The following is a 20,787-nucleotide window of genomic DNA, read 5'->3' on the forward strand; positions in this document are numbered from 1 at the left end:
TGTTCTCAAGGCTATAATAGTAAGAATAGATGGAAGGAGAAATTATTATTATTATTATTATTATTATCTCCTCCTAGCTGTATAAATAGCCTTTTTTTTTCTTTTTTCTTTTTTTTTTTGCTGTGGGTGTTCTCGGGTCCGTCCTTAGTGTCAAATGGTGGCTGGGATCTGAGAAACCTGAACCAGGGGAAGATGGAGCGGGGAAGGCTCTCCCTGCAGGGCTGAGGGCGATGCGTGGCTTCTTTGGGGTGAATTCTGCTCACCCTTCAGCTCTGCAGCACCCGATGCCTTCGTGATCCTGCAGTGGGTGCTCGGGGGGGGAGGGGGGGGGCTCAGCTGGAGCTGCTCCTTTGCAGCCCCCGCGGACCCAGAGGGCTGCAAGTGCTGTAAGGTGTACAGGGTGGGGGGTGTATGGCTGCTGCTATCTTCCCATCCCCTCCCATTCTGCTGGGGCTGCACTCCCGAACCTGGCTTTGGAGAGCATTTCTTCCTTGCCTCCCCCCATTTATTTATTTTTTCCCATCGTTATTATTTTTTCAGTAATGAAGGTAACAAGCTTGGTGCTTCAATAGCATCAGTACAGCCCCCTGTGATGATGTGTGGAATGTCTCCTGGCAGCAGGTTCCTGCTCCCTGCCTGCATGGGGATGGGGAGAGGGGCACAGGGACAGCCCCCCCCTGGGCTGGGGGTCACACGGGGGGGCTGCTCCTGGCTGGGTGAAGCTGGGCTGGGTTCAGCACCCATTTATGCTGCAGTTTGGTGTGGCTTTACCCATCATCTGTCGAGTCTACAGTGGTGCCATGTTGGCAGATCGCTCCTAAGGAGCGTCCCATGGGCACCAGGACCCAAATCTGGCCCTGGGGAAGGAGGGGGGAGGGTCCAGTGTCCAGTGCTGTGTTTTGGGGCTGAATTCCTGTGGGGGGAAAAAGGAATCGTCTGGGTGGGGAGGCACTGGTAGGCTGCTGTGGGTGGGAGGATCGATATGGGGACAAAGGGCTGTCCAGGAAGGTCAGGGCTGTTCTAAGCCAGTCCAGGGCTTTTTGTTGCAGTGGTGGAGTCCTGGCAGAGGCAGCCAAGCTTTATAGCTCAGCAATAACATCCCTGAAATGAAATGAGTGTTGGAGTTTGGTGTATGTGAATATTTATGTCTGAGCACGCTCCAGCAGGAGCGATTTGCTTTCAAAGGAACCAAACCCATGCGAATATCCTCTTTTCTTATTTTTCCCTTTACTTTTGCTTAGGAAAAAGCTTCACCCTGACGATCACAGTGTTCACCAACCCCACCCAGGTCGCTACGTACCACCGAGCCATTAAAGTCACTGTAGATGGACCCCGGGAGCCACGACGTGAGTTCTGTGCTTTGTTTGGCATGGGGGGGATTTGGGGGTCTCAACAGCAAGAGGGGATGGGTTGCCAGCAGCCTGAGCTCTCCTCATTCATAGGGGAAGGACGCAGCTTCGTTAGCAGCACGGAGCTAACGAGGTGCTGGTGCAGCTGGGGGTGTGCAGGGTGTTGCAGGTTGGGGGTGTTGAGCTGGAATTGCTGCTCCCCGATCCCACAGGCTGCCCTGTGCCTCCTGCCTGCCTGTGGGGCATCTGCTGCTCGCTGCCAGTTTTACTTTCGGGTTGCACAGCTGGCAGCAACCGCCGGTGGAGAATGAGAAAAACCAAGCAGGCAGCTCAACTGCAGTGTGATTGGGGTGCAGGCAGTGGGGCTCTGCGACGGCAGCCCGGTGTGTTCCATTTCTGGGGTCGGGGTGGTTGGAGTTCCCCACTTTCAGAGGGATTGGGATTGAGCAGCACTGTGTGCCCTCATCCTGGCCCCGCCAACCTCCTGCTCACCCAGCACCACCCCGGGGATATAAAGCACAGTTTATTCACTTTGCGTGTAAAGCTGTCGGTGCCCAAATGGAAGGGAAGCAGTTTGATCCTTCTAAACATGCTTCAGAAAATATTTTCTGTTGATGCTGTCACTGGGCCATCGGCACCCCTTGATGTCAGGCCAGGTCGAGGCTGTTCCCTCTGTAAGAGGGTTTTATTTGCATTGCTGCTTCTTGATTTTTATTTTTCATCCTCCTCTGATGCCTCCTTTTTCTTTTTTCCTTTTTTCTTTTAATTATTTTTTTCTTTGCTCGTTTTTAATTTTGGAGCCTGGGGTGTTGGAGGGTCCGTGTGAGCCTGCAGGGTTGGGATGCTTGTTTGCAAAGCTGGCACCCAGGATACGCAGCGCTGCTGGGTCTGGGTCAGTTGGTTCTTAGAACCAAAGCACAGCCCTGCAGGTGGAGGGCATTGCAGGTCATGGTGGGTGCTGTAGAACCCGAGGACAGGCAGTGTGGAATTACACAACACCTCCAGCTCAGGAATAGAAACCAACCAGGCCTCCTGACTCCTGCTCAGCCCCTTATCTGCTGCATCAGATTGCCTTTCTAATAATAATAATCATCATCACCATCACAGGGAATATATAAATAATAATACACGGCAAGATAGTTACTACTCTTAGCGTTTGGTTTGCTCTGATTTCACCGATACTCCGCGCTCACCAAACCCCAGCTGAATCACAGCTGCTCCTCCTCCTGCATTTCAACACACGGGCCAGCCGCCGCCGATCTTTAATTTAAAGGCTCTGATATGGAGGCACACCGGGCAGGAGCTGTGGGTTTAAGCTGTGGGTTTGAGCTGTGGGCAAGCTCTCCCGGCTCTGTTTGTGTTGGTGCCATGCCTTCGTTTGGCACAATTAGCCAAAACCTGCCATGGAACAGCCTGCCCTGCCTCTCGCTTGGTTTGCCCGAGGGATGCTGTCCTGGGATGCAAGGTCAGCGCTTTGCTGCTGTGCTTTTGGCTTTTTCTGATCTGCATACCTGTACTGGAGATGTCGGCTCCTTAAGGAGGTCTGCGTGGTGTTCACGTGTCGGTTGTGCCTTTGTCTTGTGGGTTATATGCATAGAATGGCTGAGGTTGGAGTTGATTGTAGAGATCATCCAGTTCCAGCCCCCACCATGGGCTGGGTGCCCCCATGAGCTCAGTCTGCACAGGACCCCATCCCTGTACCCCCACAAATCGATGACCTGAGCAGTTTAGGCCTAAATTGTCTTTTTTTATAGCTTTTTTTTTTTTTGGTCTCCTTTTCAGATGATTGTAAATTTGTAGGCAGGAAATTTACCTATGTTCAGTTTGATCCATGTTTGGTGAAAATCAATGGTGGGGAGATGGGGGGTAGTTTTCTCCTTCATTATACTCACTGCTTTGCATTTTTGAATGAACCTGCCATTAAAACTAAAACAAAAAATCCTTTTGCCCCTCCCTTCCTCCCCATCCATCCGTGTGTGCGTCCACGATGCATAACTGCTGCCTGCAGAGTGGTTTGGGCTGGAGATGTCAGAGGTGGTTTTCTGGCCCGGCTGCCACTGGGGGGCTCTGGCACAGCACCCTCTGCTCAGCACTGCTCACCTGGAGGAGCCCCAGGGCTTTGGCTGAGCACCAAGGCTCCCCCTGCCCTCCCTGCTCAGCTTTGGGAGGTGAGAGCAGCCACCAGGGCTTGTGGTTATTTGACGTGTGTGTGTATGGTGTAGGTACTTCAGAGACGAGTGTAGATGTGCAGTGTGCATGTAGATGAAAATGTGCTTTTTTTGGCCCTTCTTGGCAGCAGTGTCACAAATGAGAGGGACGTGGTGAGTGTTGGGTGCAACGTTGGGGCTGGGGTTGGTGTGACTGTGCAGAAAAGCATCCTTCATATGGAAAGAATTGGCCATTTGTCTTGGGATCCTGGGAAAGCCCTGGGCATCATCTTCTCAGATGCAGTGAAATTCTTCCAGCAAATGTTCTCGTGGGGTTTTTGGCCAGAACTGCGACTCCTCTCCATGCCCCACCTCTGAGCTTCTCATTCATCTTCCACCCCTGTCCCATCGCTTCATCTCAGCCCTTGAGCAACTCTTTTCACTAAAGCTGTGCCCAGAAAACATCTGAGGAGTTGGAGATCGAGTTGAGTTGGGTGAGAAATGACAGCAAACCAGGCTGCAGCAGGAGCTCATGGCAGGGCTGGGGGGCACCAGGCTGGGCACTGGCACCCATAGCTCTGAGCCCACAGAGCCCTGATGAACTCCCAGCGCTGCCTTGGCCCCGCAGCTCCTTTGCTCCGTTCTTTCTATTGCCCTCTGCTTTGCTGCGGGTTTGATCTGCAGAGGACATCTTTATTTTTTTTGAAGTTGACACCTTAGCTCTAAACAAATGGCGTGTCAGGTGCCGAGTGTTGACATACTCTGTGCAAACAGGAAGTAATAAAATATTTGAGCTTCCTGTGGAATTTCCTTCCCCCCCCCCCACCTTCTCTGCAGCTCTCCATTTAGCAGAAACCCGACTGCTGCACTGCAGTCCTCGTGCAGAGGCTCTCCCACCCACAGGAGGCAGAACGTGGAGAAAGGAATAGCTGGGAGCTATGCAGGGCTGTTTAGTCTATTCCTGGATAAATGAGAGCATCTCCAGGGCCTCCCCTCACACCTCCCTGTTGGCTGCCTTCCCTTTCCCCTTCCTACAGCTCTGTCCTCCTCCTTGCTGTCACTTCTTGCCAACCCTTTCCACTTCCTCCTCTCCTCCCCTCTCCTTCTGCCCATCTCCTGGGAACTCTTTGCAAGCTCCTGTTTTCTTCCTTTCAGTGTCTTTTCTTTTTCTTTTTTTTTTTTTTTTTTTTTTTTGCTGCTGTTTAGCCTTCCTTAACACCCGTTCCCCCAGCTTTATACAGCCCTTTCAGCCCTTAACCCCCGTGCTTTCGCTTCCTACCCCATTCTGACCACCGTGGTGAGGAGTGAGGGGAGCCCAAGCAGAGTGGATCACCCAGCCACAGCCCCGTTGGGCAGCACAACGTGTGCAGCTGTGTCACCAGGAGCACATCCACCCCTCAGGCTGTGAGTGCTGGGGAGGTGGAGATGCTCAGAGCCCTCTGCTTCCCTGCTGAATGCTGGACCACTTGGTAGAAGGTCAGGAGAAGCTGGGGGGAAGGAGATGTGTTCTATTTATTATTATTATTATTATTTTATTTAACCCCTATGTTTAAGCACATAAGGATGGAGCAGGGTGCTGGGCACGGACCCGCGTGCTTTTGCTCTGCAGCTTCATGCTCTCTTCTCCTGCACTGATGGGAAGGAAAGCAAGGATGGGCAGGGCAACACATGGGGGTTCCCTCGCCCAACTGACCCCAGTACACTTTGGGGCCATGCTGGATGTGTGCACTGACAGCTCTGAACACAAGGGATGGGCTGCAGCCTCAGCCCCAGCACCCCGCACGCACGTAGCTTCTCACCTCCCACGTTTCTGAGCCATTTCCAAGAACGCTGGGTTTTTCTTTGATGTTCTCAAGAGCCTGGCTGAGGGTTTCCCTCCCCGCCTGTCCCCTGTGTGCGACGTCAGGCTGAGCTGCAGCCCAGCCACGCGCTCTCAGCTGGGAAATGGAAAGCTTGTAGTCTGCAGAGGGTGGAAACCCTCCTTCCTGCCCCTTCTCTGTGCCTGAGCGAGGTGTTGGTGGAGGTGTTGGTGACACCTCTCCCCCCAGGAGAGGGGGTTGGGGGTGTGAGGTTGTACTCCAGCAGCCCATGCATTGAGGGGCTCATGGTTGCAGGCAGAGGTGGGGAAAAAGATCCCCCCAAAATAGAGGAAAGGCTGAGCTGGGAATGGGGAGGATCTGCCTGAAGGGGCAATGGGTGTCCCCAGCCCCATTTCTTCCAGTGATGGTAACAATGCACACCACGCTGCCCCAAATTCACCACCCACAACCCACCCTGGGAAGCCTCTTTGGTGCTTTTCTTATTTTTTTTTTTGTCTCCCAAGATCTGAATTTTTTATTTTTATTTTTTTTTTTCCAGATTCTGGTGGATCTGTTCTAAGGGGTTTTGCTTTTGATTCTCAGTGAGTCCTCCAGTTCGAGGCAGGGAGGAGGAGGGTGTCTGGGGCTGTGCTGGTGAGGACAGCCATCCCACATCCCCCTCCCCCCCCAACCCCATCCCCACAGCTGCAGAGCAGTCAGATTTGCATCTAGAGGCAGCAAAACCAGCAGCCTGCTTGACTCAGGAAAGGGAAAATCCGTGCAATGCTCTTCATCAGAATAAGCTCTCTGTAGAGACCCCAGTGTGATGGTAACGACTTGGAGCTGCCAGGTGTTCCCTACAGGATGTCCTGCCCTAAGCTGAGCCCCTATCCCCCCAGATCTAGGGCTGTGGGTGCACCCCTTGTGTTGCCTTATGCTGGGGCATAGCTGCATTGTGCAAAGCTGACTCTTTGCAGCACCTTATCTTCATGCCTTCGTGGCTTAAATGCCATAAAAAGTACAAAACTGCATTTATTGTACAGTGGAGGTGGTTGTTTCTGTGCTGACTTCTAATTTTTTAAGTCATGGATGATTTCTGGCGAAATTTCTGACTCTTTGGCAGTTCCTCTAGCAAAGAGCATCTCTTTGGGACTTCCCTTTATTGAGGCAAAAAAAGAAAAGCAGGAGAAAAAAAAAAAAAGAGGGAAAGATCATCCAGGAACGTTCTGATTACCTCTGAGAAATGCAGATTGCTTCTCTGCTTGCGTTTAGGCTGGGCTGTGAGCTGGGTTGTACAACTGCAGATCTTTATCTTGGCAAAAAGGGTTTCTCATGGGGATGCGTGAAACTTGAATTTGAGCTGTCCTTGCATTGCCAGCCAGGCTTGTTGCTGAACTGCTCCCATGGGGCGATAGTTTGGGGCATTCTGAGGGTCTTTTGTGTTTTTCCTCTGCTTCTCCTTAGCGAGATATAAATAAACAAACGTTTCCCAGTTTATCCGGGAACTGTTTTAAAAAAAAAAAAAAAAAAAAAGGAAAAAACAGAAAATATAAAAGAAGAGGAAAAAAAATAGATGACCTCAGCGCTTCTGGGACAGTTATTTGCCTACTGTAAAATCACTTTAATTTGTTCTAAATTCAAGCACGGTGCTTAAACTACGCCAATTTCCCACCTCTCCTGACCCGTCCCCTTCCCTGGGGAGGAAGAGGAGGAAATCCTTAGTGACCATTTCCTGCTTCCACTCTGGCCCAGGGCGCGTGGCCGCCTGGTGCTGCCTCTGCTCCATTCATGGTGGGTTTTTTCGCTCTCTATTCCCACCCCATCCCAACCTGGAGAAGCAGAAGGGGCTCTGGGCACACTGTGGCATTGGTGAAGTGTCCCATTTGCTCTTCAAGTGGAGAAAAATGAAAGCAGGCGCTGGGCTGATGGCAGCACAACGGTGTGCGTCCCGGAGGCTCTCCCAGTGCCCCCCTCCTTTGGGGCTGTGCTGGGGGTGCAGGGAACCAGTGCAAAGCTCCGAGCTGCCGAGTTCATGCAGGAGTCCCTGCAGATCAGTACTTGCTGTGGAGCAGGGTTTCTCTGTTTGTATTCCCATTGCTAATGTGTTTTGATCCCAGCGGGTAAATCTGAACCCTTTGGTATCTGCTGAGACCATCCAGGGCATTGTTTTCTTGCAGAGGCAGTTCGGGACTGCTGTTGATACATGCATGGCAGGCAATTATGTTAAACTACCTCCTCTAATTTCTTATAGGCACTGCTACCCTGTTAACCCCTTCTGGGCAAAGGCACGAGTCGGGGTTCAGCTCGAGGGGTGGCAAACAATGAGTAGAGGATTGCATGGACCTCAGAGCCTCCCAGGAGGGCAATGTCCCCCGGCTGCAGGTTTGCATCACCCATTCCTGTAACCCCAGCCTTGAAAGAAGCAATAACAAAGCAACCCAAATTATACGGGCTCCGGTAAATTGGCTCCTCTAATTATTTTATTTGCTGCATGTAGTGCATTCCACCTCTGCTTTTATAATCACCCGGTGCATAATAACTGCAAAATCATTTCACTTAAAAACGACCGATATTTTCTAAGCAAAGCAGCATCGGGAGGTCGAGCAGGGAAATTATTTTTTTGCTCCTGGTGTACAAAGAATCTTTGTTGAGATTGGTTGCAACACCTCCTGCTTTTGAAGGCTTTGGAAAACCCCAGGGTACGGCTGTAGGAGAGCATAACCTGATTCTGCTCCGGGTTTGCAAAAGGCAGAAGGAATTGGGATTGGAGATGAGGCCATCGATATTGCATTTGGAAGAGGTTATAGGAGAACAAAAGGAGCATCCGATGGATGGGGGATGTTTGGGGAGCAGAGGTCTGGGGATGGATGCTTCCAGAAGGATCGGTGGTGGTTCAGATGCGTGCAGGGATTGTACAGATAAACAGTGAAATGCATTTCTGCTGGATGTGGCTGTGTGAGTCTATGCTAAGAGATGAGCTGGGATGGGGCAGGAGGGGATGTGTGTGCTGGGACACACGAGGACCGAAGAGGAACGTTTGTATTGAGGATGTTGTGAGCTTTGCAATTCGGTGCGATGGCGATTTGTAAAGAGGATCCAACAGCACGGAGGGCAGCGAGTGGGGTGGGAGCACAGCGTGGACATGGGGGCTGTTGGTGAGGATGGTTGAGCTGTGTGTTTGTTGACACAGTGCAGCCCTGCTCCCCGTGGGCAGGATTTACAAGCTCAGGAGGGCAGCGCAAAGGGTCGACGATTGAAAAGAAAGTCGGTGCTAAAAGGCAAGTTTCGTTTCAGGGAAGATAGCAGCTAAAGGACCCAAACTATCAAACAAAACCACAAGATCGCATCAGATATCGGGTCAGGACACGTCTCGTTTCTCCCTCTCAAAGGGTTTATCAGCACAACCAATCGCTTCAATGATGTGGCAGAGGGAGGAAGAGGATTTGACTCAGAGTGAGATGAAATTGAGTTCCTAAGACCCCACTCTTCGCTGACCCATCACCTGTTCTGAAATCTGGCAGAGATAAATCATATCCTGCAGCGGAAGGGGCTTCGATGCTGTTTTGTATGATTTTTATCTTACTCTTTCCAGCGAATCTATGCACTGAGTGGGAGAGGGAGGAGCAACAAACCAGAAACGGGGGGCAGCCCTGGTGCTGCAGCCTCCAAGTCATGGCACCAGGGATGTTGGCTGCATCCCGTTGTGCTTCCCTGTCAGGGCTGCTGGTGTGGGAACACAGCTCTGCTGCTGTTTCCCTGGAGGAGCACTGTGCAGAGCATTAAGGGAGCCACGCAGGTAACGTTGCTTTGGGGCTCTCACGGTGTTGCATTGAGAGTGCTGGCAAAGCTCGACAGGAGCTGTAATTATCCAACATACCAGCCAGTCTCTGGAGATGGAGCTCAGAGTTCAGTCCTGGGATTGGGGGATATTAGCATTCAAATGTCAGGGCTCTGCTCCAGCTCTGTCCTAGGGCAAAGGGGAAACCCAAGGCTCAGCATCCTCAAACCTTGGGAAAGTTTGGATCTGATCTGTGTGGTGTTATTGGGAGTGCAGGAGATCCTGCATCCAGTTGGCTGCTGCCTGGCCCTGCAGCATCGGGCACATCTCGTATGCATTAGCTGTAACACTGCACATTCCTTGCACGGATTTGAACCCAGCAGATGATCCTCCCTGTCCAGGCCAGAGAATCCTAATCCTAACCAGTGTCACCCAAAGGAATTTGATGCGCTTGCCCTAATGGAACAGGTTATTAGGTGGGAAAAACCAGCTATACTGGTAGCACGCAGGTTCCATTTCGAATTGTTAGATAGCAGGCATTAACTCACTGCCTGCTGCAAACTGGCAGAACTCCACTGATCTGTGCACTGACAGCTAATGTATGCACTTGGAAATCTGATCTCAGACTCGACTGAGGCAATACCAGCTGGATGTGCTTGAGATCTGTCTGCTTCCTCCCCAGCACCCAGCCTCGAAATCTTTGAATCGGGATTTTTTTGCCTAATTCCGTGAGAACTGGATGGCAGCCCGTAGCTGAGCTCTGCCTTCCTGGAAATGGGAGCAGAAGCAGCGAGGGAGGATGGTGGGTTTTTTTTGCACCTTGCTACGAAAGCTGCAGGATTTCCCACAAACGTGCCGGGTGAAGTTTTCAGTTTTCAGTCAAGACCTTTAAATCCCTCCTGATTCACCCTGCAGCCCCAGAGCCAGATTTTTTCAGGGGTGTTTAAGGATGGGAAGACCTGTTGAACTTTACTCCATCTGCTGCTGGGATTCCCACCAGTTCTACCAGCACGGCAAAGTGTTTTAATACCTTTGCACATCCAGACATCAGCCGTCCTGTGGAAATCCTAGGAATGGGGAGCCTGTGTCCCTCAGGGGTCTGTACTAAACCTGCACAGAGATTTGGACGTGATGCTCCTTTCAACCTGACCGTGAGCCACAGCTCCTGCATCGTTAGGAGCTGCTGGAAGTCCCATCCAACATTTGTTTTCCTCCCAGAGGGCTGAGTTTGGGGCTGTGCTGGTGTCAGCAGGGCTCCAAGCACGATGGGGTTTATCGGAAGCTGTGTGCTTGCGTGGCCTCCTGTCATGGGGTGGGCAGGGAGAGCGGCAGAGGCGAAGCCAAGGGACCAACCCACAAGTGAGAGGAGATTAGGGGCTTGCAAACCAGCTAATCAATACCAGTCTGCATATAATGAACATCTCTCCCACTGCTGCAGCTTCAGACAGTAAAAACCCACTGTAAATGCAACGTATCTCCGTGCTTCCTGCCAGCTGGCTGTGAGCCAGCGTGTTTTCTTCAAAAAGAGGGATATTTATTTTCAGCCTTTTAGAGGCAGCCAATTCATCTCGGACCACCACCGGCTAAAAAAGCTTTAGAAATTAGCAGCTTTTTTTTCTTTTTAATTCTCTCCCTTAAACATTATTTTCCTTTCGTTGTTGGAGTCGGTGTAAATCCTCTGCGTTGCGACACACTGCCCTGCTCTCAAAGCTGGAGGAAGACAGTAGCAGCAGTGTCTCATGAAAGCCAGAGGAAACCAAAGCAGAGCCTCGCCGTGACTGATTCTCTTTCCAAATGGCGTAAGCAGGCCGACTTCAGGCATGTGAATAATGAGTTATCTGTGCTTGACTTTGTTAGGCAGCAGAAGAGATGGTCCCTGCGAACGTTTTCCTCTTTTCCTCTTAGCAGTGGGCTGGTGCTGCTGCTCGCCAGGGCTCTGCAGAGCTCCCCATCCTCTTCTCCCATCCTTTGGTGGCTGTGGGACCCACTGTGGGCTTCTTGGCTGGGCATTTCCCATGGCGAGCCTTGAGCTGGAGGTGTGGGGAGAGCTGGAGGGGCACTCACATCCCGCACTGTAGGTATGCAAAGATGAAACCACTGAGCCCTGTGCTGCGAGGGACAGCCCTGATGTTCCCATAGCACAGGCGCTTCTCGTGTGGCTCCTTCCCAGAGCTCATGCTGGGACTTGAGGCTCAGACTGGGAAAAAATTCAACCCTCTGTAAAGGATTGGAGCATCTCTCTGAAGTACTTCTTTTGAGGGCTTCGGGAGGGATGTGGAAGGTGTTTTGTGCACTGAGATGGAATTTTATCCGCTGCTGATTGCTTTCTTCCAGTCCATTCTCGTGGACATGTAGAGGCTGAGCTGTTAGGCTGCGTGGCTGCTCCTTGGTTGGGCTGCAGAGGAAGGAAGCAGGTGGGTGCTGGTGGCCGTGCTGGGCCTGGCAGTGCAGGTGGCAGTGCTGGTGGGCACACAGTGGGCTCTACAGCTGCTGGAGCTCAGCTGGAGTAACCACAGCACATCCCAGCTGAGGCGTTCTGCCCTGGCCATGCTACTGTCTCCTGCTTCTCATCTCCTCCTCAGTGGAGTAAAGGAAATGATCTGCAAATGCATGTGTTAATGAACAGCCCCCACTCTGAGCTGAAATGCTCTGTGCTTCCTTTGCTCCAGCTTGCTGCCAGTGCTTCGCAGCAAGACGCCCGGGGAGGGACAAGCCACTTCCCACCATCTGCTCCCCTTCCTCTGGTAGCACAGGGCTGCACTCTGTCCAGCCCCTGCCTCTCCTGGCCGTGGCTCCATCTGCCCCCACATGTAGAGAAACCCAGGGCTGGGCTCCCCAGCATCTGTACTGGGCCAAAACCAATTGAACAGCACTGAGAGTTGGGTATCATTCACACCATGAAGTTCCTGGAGTCCCTTTTCTACTTTTGGTCAGCTTTGTATTTGCAGCTGGGGAAGCAGGGTGCTTTGCTGGGCACTGCAGACACCCCTGCAGCCATGACAGGTTGCTCTGCTGGCAAGAAGAGTAGGGTCTGTTTGGTGTTTGGAATCTTTCAGTGCAGAAGCATGCCTTTAAATCAGCTTTGAGGGCCTGAGCTTCGGTGCAGCACTGGCTTTTTGCTGTCAGCTTTCCAAGAAAAAACCCCAAACTTGCAGGATGCAACCCTATTACTGGCCGAAGTGTCACAGCTCTCCCAGCTGGGAGGTGTTTGATGGGATTGCTTGTTTGCTGGGCTGATGCAGATCTCGTTCTTACGCCAGGATTTGAGGTGGGCTGCCCGAATTTGCACGTCATCACGCTGAGTATCAGCGTTAAATGATTCAGGGAGCTGAAGCCTCCTCTGACTGATTTCTTGGGTTGAGGTCTGACGCTGTTTGAAGTCAATTGAAAATCCACCCACTGATTTCAGGAGCCTTTGAGTCAGTCCCTGGGTTAAGCTCGAAACCACCTTCCTTTTCTCTAAGGTATGAGCTATTGTTCGTTTGACGGCGCTGGTTTCCTCTGCATGTCAGCTGTGGGCAGATGGGGAAGGGCTTTTAATGAAGCCAACCGCTGCAGAAATAAAAAAGCTCAGGTTGTTCTGATGAAAGAAACCCATTAATAGCAATTCTCTCTTGCGTGACAAAGTCTGACGTCCCCAGCCCTCAGTGACAAGCAGCAGGAAATGCTGGGGAGACAGCTTGTACCGAGCAGGGCTGGTAGTCCGTGGGGCTGCTGGTTTTTAACTCATTCGCTTCCTTTTTCTGTACAACACAGCGCTGTCCCAACTCAGCCCCATGGATGGAGTCAGGCATGGACAACATGCACTGGGGAGGGCTTGGGGAAGCTGGCCAGGGCATGAGCCCCACTGCTGCTCACCTCCTACACCAACCCCAGTGTTTGCTTTGGCTTGCATCCACATCAAGTTCTCTACATTATTTTTATCAAGACAGACTTAGGTTTGGGTTTGTTTTTTTTTTTTTTTTGCTGGTAATGGCTGAGCCTGCACACAAACCATCCTGTTCCAAGGGGCACTGGAGGCAGCGCAGGGACTGCAGTGCAGCACAGCATGGCTGTGTGAAGCCCTCAGTTCGGTCGTGCAGCTGAATAATACTTAAATGCATTAACAACATCACTTGATTTACACTTCAGGGTTTTCTGTGTCACGTGCCAAATACTACTGCAGGATGGGATTTTGGCTGAGGTAGGGGCAGAGAATTACGTTTCCATTGAATTTCTGTGCAGCTTGGTCTTCACAGCCCTTTTGGCTCCTCTGCAAAGTTGTGCCTGAGAAAAGTGCTAGAGGAAAAACTTATTTAAACCTATTTTTCTTCTTGTGTGTTCAGATGAGATGTGGCCCAAGCAAGACACCTCGTTGCACACCCATCTCTTCCCCATATGTTCCTCATGTCTCCCAGGGCCCTCCAGTAACATGGAGATGCCTGAGGTTTTGGGGCACAGGGAGATTAGAAGAGATCTCTTATGGTGTGGATTCGAGGTTTCCTTGGTTTACTTCATGCAGCAGGGAAATGCGTTTTCAGAATACCCCCAGGTTTTGCTTTCTGCTCGGAGACCTTTTGGAGCACACCTTGCTCTGTGGCATCGGCACACTGGCACTGGGGCTGGAGTTGTGCATGGGAACAACGTGGGGACATCAGAGAGCGGGGCTGGAGCTGATGCTGGAGTCAGGGCTGAGCTTCCCAGAGGCTCCACAAGCCTGGGAGCACATGCCAAGCCAATCAGAGGCAAGATGGGGAGATACCAGATGCCAGGCTGAAGGAGAGGAAAGTCTGGGGACCTTCTGTGACTTTGCTATGAGCTGACACCGTGCTCACGCCAAGCAGATGTGGGGCCCTTCAGCTTCGTGCGGTTGTAACTGAGGCTGGAATCCAGCCCAGGGAGAGCAAAGCCGTTCGGCAATGATTAATGTAATAAAATGGGAAAGTTATGTATCAAGTGTATTTCGTGCACCTCTTGCCTCAGGCCTATTAGCATAAATTTAATAATTATTATTGTCCCGTTCCAGCAGCTGCTACCTAAGGAGCTGGGAGCGCTTTGCAAATGCTCCTTAGCTGCTGCTTTAAGGCTAGGAGAAGAGGAACGGAGCGAAGCAAAGCCGTGCCATGGGCAGAGCTGGGCAGGGGCTGCAGTGGGACAAGGGGCTGTCCTGGATGCACCGAGGAAATGCAATAGAAAACACTTACAACCAAGCATTTCCCTCACTGGTTTCCCAGTTGTTGTGGAGGCAGGGGGCTCCTGCTGTGCTTCACCTACCAAAGGGGAATGGGTTGGACACCATCCTCTCTTATCGCCTTCCAGGGCACAGACAAAAGCTAGAAGACCAAACCAAACCCTTCGCCGACCGCTACGGGGAATTGGAACGGCTGCGTCAGTCCATGAGGGTCACCCCCACAACACCCAGCCCCCGTGGATCCCTCAGCACCCCGAGCCACTTTGGGTCACAGGCTCAGACTCCTATCCAAGGTAAGGCTGGCGTGCATCTCCAAGGTTGGGGTTGGGATTTTGTCCCCGGGAGCCTCCCCACACCCATGGGGTGAGCAGATGGCTGCCGAGCTGCACGCTCCAGTGGTTTCACCCAGTAAAACCAAGCAGTTCCAGTCGGAATGCTGGGAGAGCAAAGCAACGTGCTTGGAATCCAGTCACTCCTTTGATATGAAGGCACTGTGCAGACGGTTAAGCATCAACTATAAAGGGTGTATTGCACTTTACATGCTAATCCAAATGGTTTCTTATCTTGTTGAGCTGTGTTGAATGCCAAGCCCAGCAATCCACCGCCTCGCTCCAGCCTCATTCCCCACATGTATGCACACCTGCATGGGCGCACGCGCAGCCTTTGCTCTTCCCATGAGTGCTATCAGTGGCACTGAGCCCTCGGGTGCTCCGTGTGTCTGCCTGGCAGCTGCCAGGAAAGAGGTTGGGACTGCAGCCTGCCCATTCTGTGTGCTGGAGTTTCGTCCCCAAGGTGTAGGCATTGCATGCGAAGCGATCTGGCTGCTTTGCTGCACTGCTCTGCACCGCTGTAATTAAGAGAGCTGTTCTCCCATCTGCCCGGTACCCCCGAGTTCCTTCCCGTGCGTTTTTAATCGTGCTGTTGCTTTCCTTTGAGAATCAGCAGAGGTACAAACAGAGATCTATGGGGTATTATTGAAGCGATGCGCGCTTTGAGTTTTGGTGTGAAATTGTCTCCCTCGGAAGGTTTGGGGCTGAAAGTCTCGAAAGCCCCCGTGCTGCGCTTTTAGAAGTGATGTAGATGTTTGATGACCTCAGTTTTGTTGGCCGGGGGGGTTGGCAGAAGCACCAAAATACGTTTGAAAATGTCACCTGAATTGTAAAAGCTGCCCCACTCCTCCCAACTCCAAATTACAATGAAAGTTTAATTTATTTCTCATTGAAATCAGAAGTCTGTGCTTGGAATTTCCAATGATAGCAGCGCGGTTTGCGAGAAGAACATTTTGTGTAGGATTATCATTTGATTTTTGTTTAAAAAAAGAGAGGCTGAGTTTTATAGACTCATCTCATTGGCTGTACAATAGAGATTCTTTGGAGGAGGCTGGGAGGGAATAGTTTAAATTAGCACAGTCCCCTGTAGTGCCAGAAACCCAGAGAGCATCATTTGGAGCAAAGAATCAGGTGATGACACAAATACAGAAAGACAAATGGAACGGGCCACGAGTCACCGCCTGGGCCAGATTCCCAAATGTCAGTGACAGCAGGAGTGGAGACACACAGAATTAGCCCATCCCAAATGGTTCCTGCAGAGCACATCCAAAGGACCAGGAATGCTGCAAAGCTGCGCTTCGTGCGCGCTCCGCTCTCAGCTCTGCTGCTTCCAAATTGGAGGAACCGTCTTAAAAACCAGGAGCAGAATGGACTCGGTGATTTTAATCTCAGCCTTTTGACACAGCGCTAGCTATAACCAAGCAGAATAATAATCATAAAAAAAAAAAAACAACAACTCTCTTGCTCTCACACACACAGCTTATTCACAAAGATCGTAATTTTTACCCGAGCAAGTGGAGGCTGCCCCATGCCAAGAACAACACGGGAGTTAACAGGCCTGTAATTCTCACGACTTGGCACGTTCTCAGGTAACACACACGAGAAGCTGATTAGCAAAAGCATAATGAGATACCGGTTAGGAGGGATGGATGGGGCAGGCTGAAGTTTGTCAGTCCCTGCTGTCTCTCACTGGGTGCTGCTTGTCCTCCTGTCCCCATCCCCTGTAACCTCTCCTGGTGACCTCCTGGTTCTGCTGACCCAACGCACTGTGTGAGCGATCCCTAATCTGCTTGTGGCCAAACTGATGAGCTGGAGTGTTTAGAACAGCCTCAGCCACCGAGGGGCAAGCAGAGCCCGGGTCCTCAAGCAGGGCACGTGGAGGTTGCGAGGCAGAAAGGAGCTCAGGAGATGGGATTTGTCTTTTGGATGAACTGAGGTCCTTTGGAGATGTTTGCTCTGTCCTCCCCTGTGGCTGCGGTGGGATCACAGCAGGGGCACCGGTGTAAATGGGAAAGGAATTGGCCCTCAGCCATTTGCAGACTCCGGGTGCAGCAGCTCCAGGGGGTTATAAATATCTCCTGCTGAGCATCTCCCAGCAGCACCTCCCAGCAGCAGAGCACCGATGGGCTCTGAGGGCCGTGCCAGCAGTGCAGTGCCCACTGCCCAGCGTCAGTTCATTGCAGAGGCTCCAGCCTTGCCTTGCCCCTCGCAGCTGAGCAGGGAGCCATTCTGTTCTGATGGAACAGACGTCTGCAGCCCTGAACACGCCGAGTTTATTGGCCACATCCACTGTGCTGGGAGAGAAAATGAGAAACCCAGTGGGCTGGGCAGAGCCATTGGCATCCACTGAGGGTTTGGCCCAATTTTCCCCCAGTGAGGTCTGGAAAATCCGAGGTTTTGAAATCCTGGCTCTCCCATCTCTGCAGTGAGGCACCATGCTGTCATTAGGACGGCCCAAAATGGTTCCTGATTACGGGGCACGCGATGCCAGAGCCTTGCGTGCTGGCTTCATTGCCACTGTTGTCTTCGAGCTTTAAATAAAATTAAAAAAAAAAAAAAATTAAAAAAAAATCAAGTAGCTCTCAAAAGTGAAGAGAGATGTTAAAGGAACTTGCTGCTGGCTGCTTCTTGGGCCCCTTGCTCTGGGGAAGTGGGCTGCTGACAGGCACATCCTTTGGGAGCACCCAGACCAGCCCTGCAGCCTCGCTGCCCTGCCTGTGCTCTAGCAGCTCCATCTGAACCACTTTATTCCCATTGCAACAGAGGAGGACCGCCCAGGCGGCCGGCTCCTGCCTGCTGGCCTCGTGCTGGAAACATCTCCAATTGCTCAGGAGGAGTTGTGTGCGTTGTCCAGCAGCACAGAGGGGCCTTGGGTACAGGGGGCCAATTGCAAAGTGATTTTATATATGATCTCTGCAGTAATAGAGTGAGCTGTTGTGACTGATGCACCGAACGTCTTCATGTTGCTGCAGCAAAACCAAGCTCCCTTGACCTCACAGCACCATAAACACCGTCTGCTGGATGCTTTTGCAGACTGCATCCCTCCCCTCCCAGCCTTGGTGCCTACTGGTGAACACCCTCAGCTCTCATCTGGACGCTGCCCAGTAGAACCAGTTGGGTTTGTGATCCATTTCTCAACAACCCGTTTCTCAAATGCAGTCTTTTTAACGCAGGCTGCTCAGCAGCTGAGCACTTCATATGCAGTTCAAGTAAAATCTCTCTCTCTCTCCCTTTCTTTCTTTTTAAATATACATTTTAAAGTATTAGATTACTTTTAAGCAGCTTCTTGGCATAGCCAGCGAGTGCCCCATTGTTTCCGAAATGCAACGTGGCTGCTCTGAGGTTAAGTCCTGAATTATGGGCCCAGCAAATACACTGAATTGCTGCTTCCTAATCCCTGTCCAGATCGACTTATGGTTTCTTTAAAATATCCGTTTCTTAATGGATAAAAACATTCTGCCGTGGGCAGAGGCTAAATTGTTTCCAAAGGAAGCCAGGCAAGCATTAGTGGGAAGAAAACATATTGTGGGATTCGGCTTCAGCCTCGGAGGAAGGAACACTGCAAGGATGGCTTCCGGGCTCCAAATGCACCCATCTCCACGCAGCTCCCCTGTTGTGTGATGGGTGCTGGGGGTGGTGGTCAGAGAGGCTCAGGTTGGGAGCATCCCTCGTGCTGTGGGTGCAGGCAGAGCGGTGGTCTGAGTGCGGGGGGGGGGGTTGTAAATCCTGCTGCTCCCTTTTATGTCGTCAGGGCTTGTTTTAATGTTGTTGTCGGGTTGGTTTTTATTATTTTTAGTACTCTTTGAATGCAGGTAAAGAGCAGAGTGCAGGGAAGCTGCTGAGGGGTCTGCGGTGTGGGCTGCGCTCCTGCTCGGCCCACCCAGCCCTGCCAATTAGCACTGTTAGCTCGTTAGCTCGTGGCTCAGCCGTGCGGGGCAGTGCGGGGATGGTGAGGAAAGGGGGGCTGGGGGGGCAGGGAGGACAGGCAGCAGGCTTGTTTAGTCTAGCGTAGGGCAGGCTGGGAGCAGAGTGGGTTGCTCTGTAAATACATCCAGGGCATAAACAGCAGGGATGGGGAGAGCTGATGTAAGCAGTGGTGGCACAGAACGGGGGGGGCTGAAAGGGGGGGGAGAGGAGGGCAGGGGGAGGGCGGTGAGGGGTGGGCTGGGGTATAAATGTCCTATGGACCTCAAAAAGATGTGGGGTGGGGGGAACTGGGGGCTGCCCCCAGATAGAGCAATGGGGGGAGAGGAGGGAAGAGAAAGCAGAGCTGGGCTGCAGGGTGCTGGGCTTGCAGTTAGAAAAGCAAGAAGCAGAGGTGCTGGATGATCTCGAGGTGGTGCCTGGCGATAAGCGCCGTGCGCTGCCGTGTTTGGGTTCAGGTTTTTTTTGTCAGGCTCTGCAGAGGAAGTATTTGCACCGGGTTTGTGCTCTGCTTCGATCAGATACAGAACAATTGCTCCATGGGTGTGTAACAACGGATGCTGTTCACACCCTCATTTTTTTTTTTCTTTTTTTCTCAACACCTCCCCCTTCCCCCCAAAATAAAACCCGCTCTATTTTCTGCGGGGTGAGAGGAAGAGGCCGTTTTCTTTTTTAGTTGGCTCTGACTGGGAAACAAATGAACTTGTTCACATGTGTGACAGAGCCGTGGGAGCGTGGCTGTGTGTGTGGGTGGCAGGAGAGCAATGCTTGTCTAGAGATGAGCTGGATCCGGGGGGCTCAGTGCACCCCATCCCCCATCCCTTGCAGCGCTGCTTCACCCCATCCTTGGCCACTGCCTCATCGTGCTGGGATGGAGCCCTGGGAGCAGGGGAAGGAGGCAGAGAGAGGTCAGAAAGATGCCAAAAAACCATCCAAGCATCATAGAAATGATGGGAGAAAAAAGAGCAGGAGGTGTAGATGGGGAGAGGATTTCTGTCCCCGCTCCGTCTCGCGCACGACTGCGTATTATATACATGAGCATAAAATATCATTAGTGTTTACATTGTCGTCAATCATCATGGCATAAGGCAGGAAAGGAGCTTGCTTTCCCTCGGGCTAAATTTTTCATGACAATTTTGCAAGGCACGTATATGCATATAAATAAAGCAGTGATATTTGGCCAGGCTGCAGGTATTTATGTGTTCTGTACACACGGAAAGTTCCACCTTATCAGGTTCCCTTTAGATTCCCTTTATTCTCTCTGCGTGCCACACGCTATGTGGATTTGTGGCTGCTGCGTGGCGTACACTCAAGCTCTGTTTTGTTGCTGACTTAAGGGATAAACCATTGCACTTTCTCCACATCTCCAGAGCAGGGACTAGAGAGTCCCTGGGGGGATTTGGAGTCACTCAGGTTCCATGCATCACATTGCTTTGGCTCCACGAGGGCTCCCAAAGCTGCTGCAAGCACCCACCAGCACTGACCCAGCTCAGTCCACATCTCCTCCGAGGTGAAAACAGAGCTGCTGTGACACCTGAGAGCGGTTGTGATATCAGCAAAGGGGCTGAGGGTCTGTTTCCATCGGGCTTTGGGAGTGGGGGGATATGGGGTCCTCTCACAGTGCATATTGCAGCTGCACAATTACATAGCAGGGTGTGCCCCGGCCCCGTGGTCCCCTGGGCAGCACGGCCCTAATGAGGAGACAGTGGCATTACTAATCAGGGCTTTGACCTTTACATGGCTTTTATTTAATACACATTCCTCACTTCCCCAAACTCCCATCCAAAACATTGACATTTCCGCTGATAGATTGGGTCAGATTTTGGAGTAGTTGGGGGGGCTCAATTCCTTCTTACAATGGTTAAATTCTTACAGCTAAATGGGCTTATTCAGTTAGTGCAGCAGCTGGTGCGATTTCGAGAAGAAAATAAACATTTCCTTCAAATATTTTGATTGGCAACTGGACAACTGAAATACTCAAAGCTCGGATTGCCAGGGCCCAAAAAAGCAAATGGGGGTTGGATGGCGAGCGAGCAGAGCACACTGCGTGCGCCCTGCAAGGCTGTGCTGGGATGGGGACAACCCTGGGGATGGGAACAACCCGACGTGACTTTTGTCTGCTATGCCAAAGGGGCCGAGGGCGCAGTTTCCTCCGGGGTTTGCATAGCGCGTAGCCGGAGGGCTGCTTTATTGCTGAGTGAAGTGGATGCGATGGATATTACGGCCACCTGGGGTTGTCCCTAAGCGCTCCCCTCCCCCAGGAGTCCCTTTTCGGACGTGGGGAATTCGGG

The 20,787-nt window shown here is 51.8% G+C and overlaps 1 protein-coding gene across 2 annotated transcripts in view; it reads left to right on the forward strand.

Moving 5' to 3' along the window:
* RUNX3 (RUNX family transcription factor 3) overlaps positions 1 to 20,787 on the forward strand; it is a 43,496-nt gene that overhangs the window by 17,507 nt on the left and 5,202 nt on the right. For both annotated transcript variants that reach the window (XM_085208661.1, XM_085208662.1), the window contains 2 exons: positions 1,242 to 1,346; positions 14,372 to 14,536. In XM_085208661.1, coding sequence (XP_085064787.1) covers positions 1,242 to 1,346; positions 14,372 to 14,536 — 270 coding nt within the window. The remainder of the gene's footprint in view (positions 1 to 1,241; positions 1,347 to 14,371; positions 14,537 to 20,787) is intronic.

Source organism: Meleagris gallopavo, chromosome 25 (assembly GCF_905368555.1).
Source record: "Meleagris gallopavo chromosome 25, MGAL_WU_HG_1.1, whole genome shotgun sequence".
Classification (NCBI taxonomy): domain Eukaryota; kingdom Metazoa; phylum Chordata; class Aves; order Galliformes; family Phasianidae; genus Meleagris; species Meleagris gallopavo.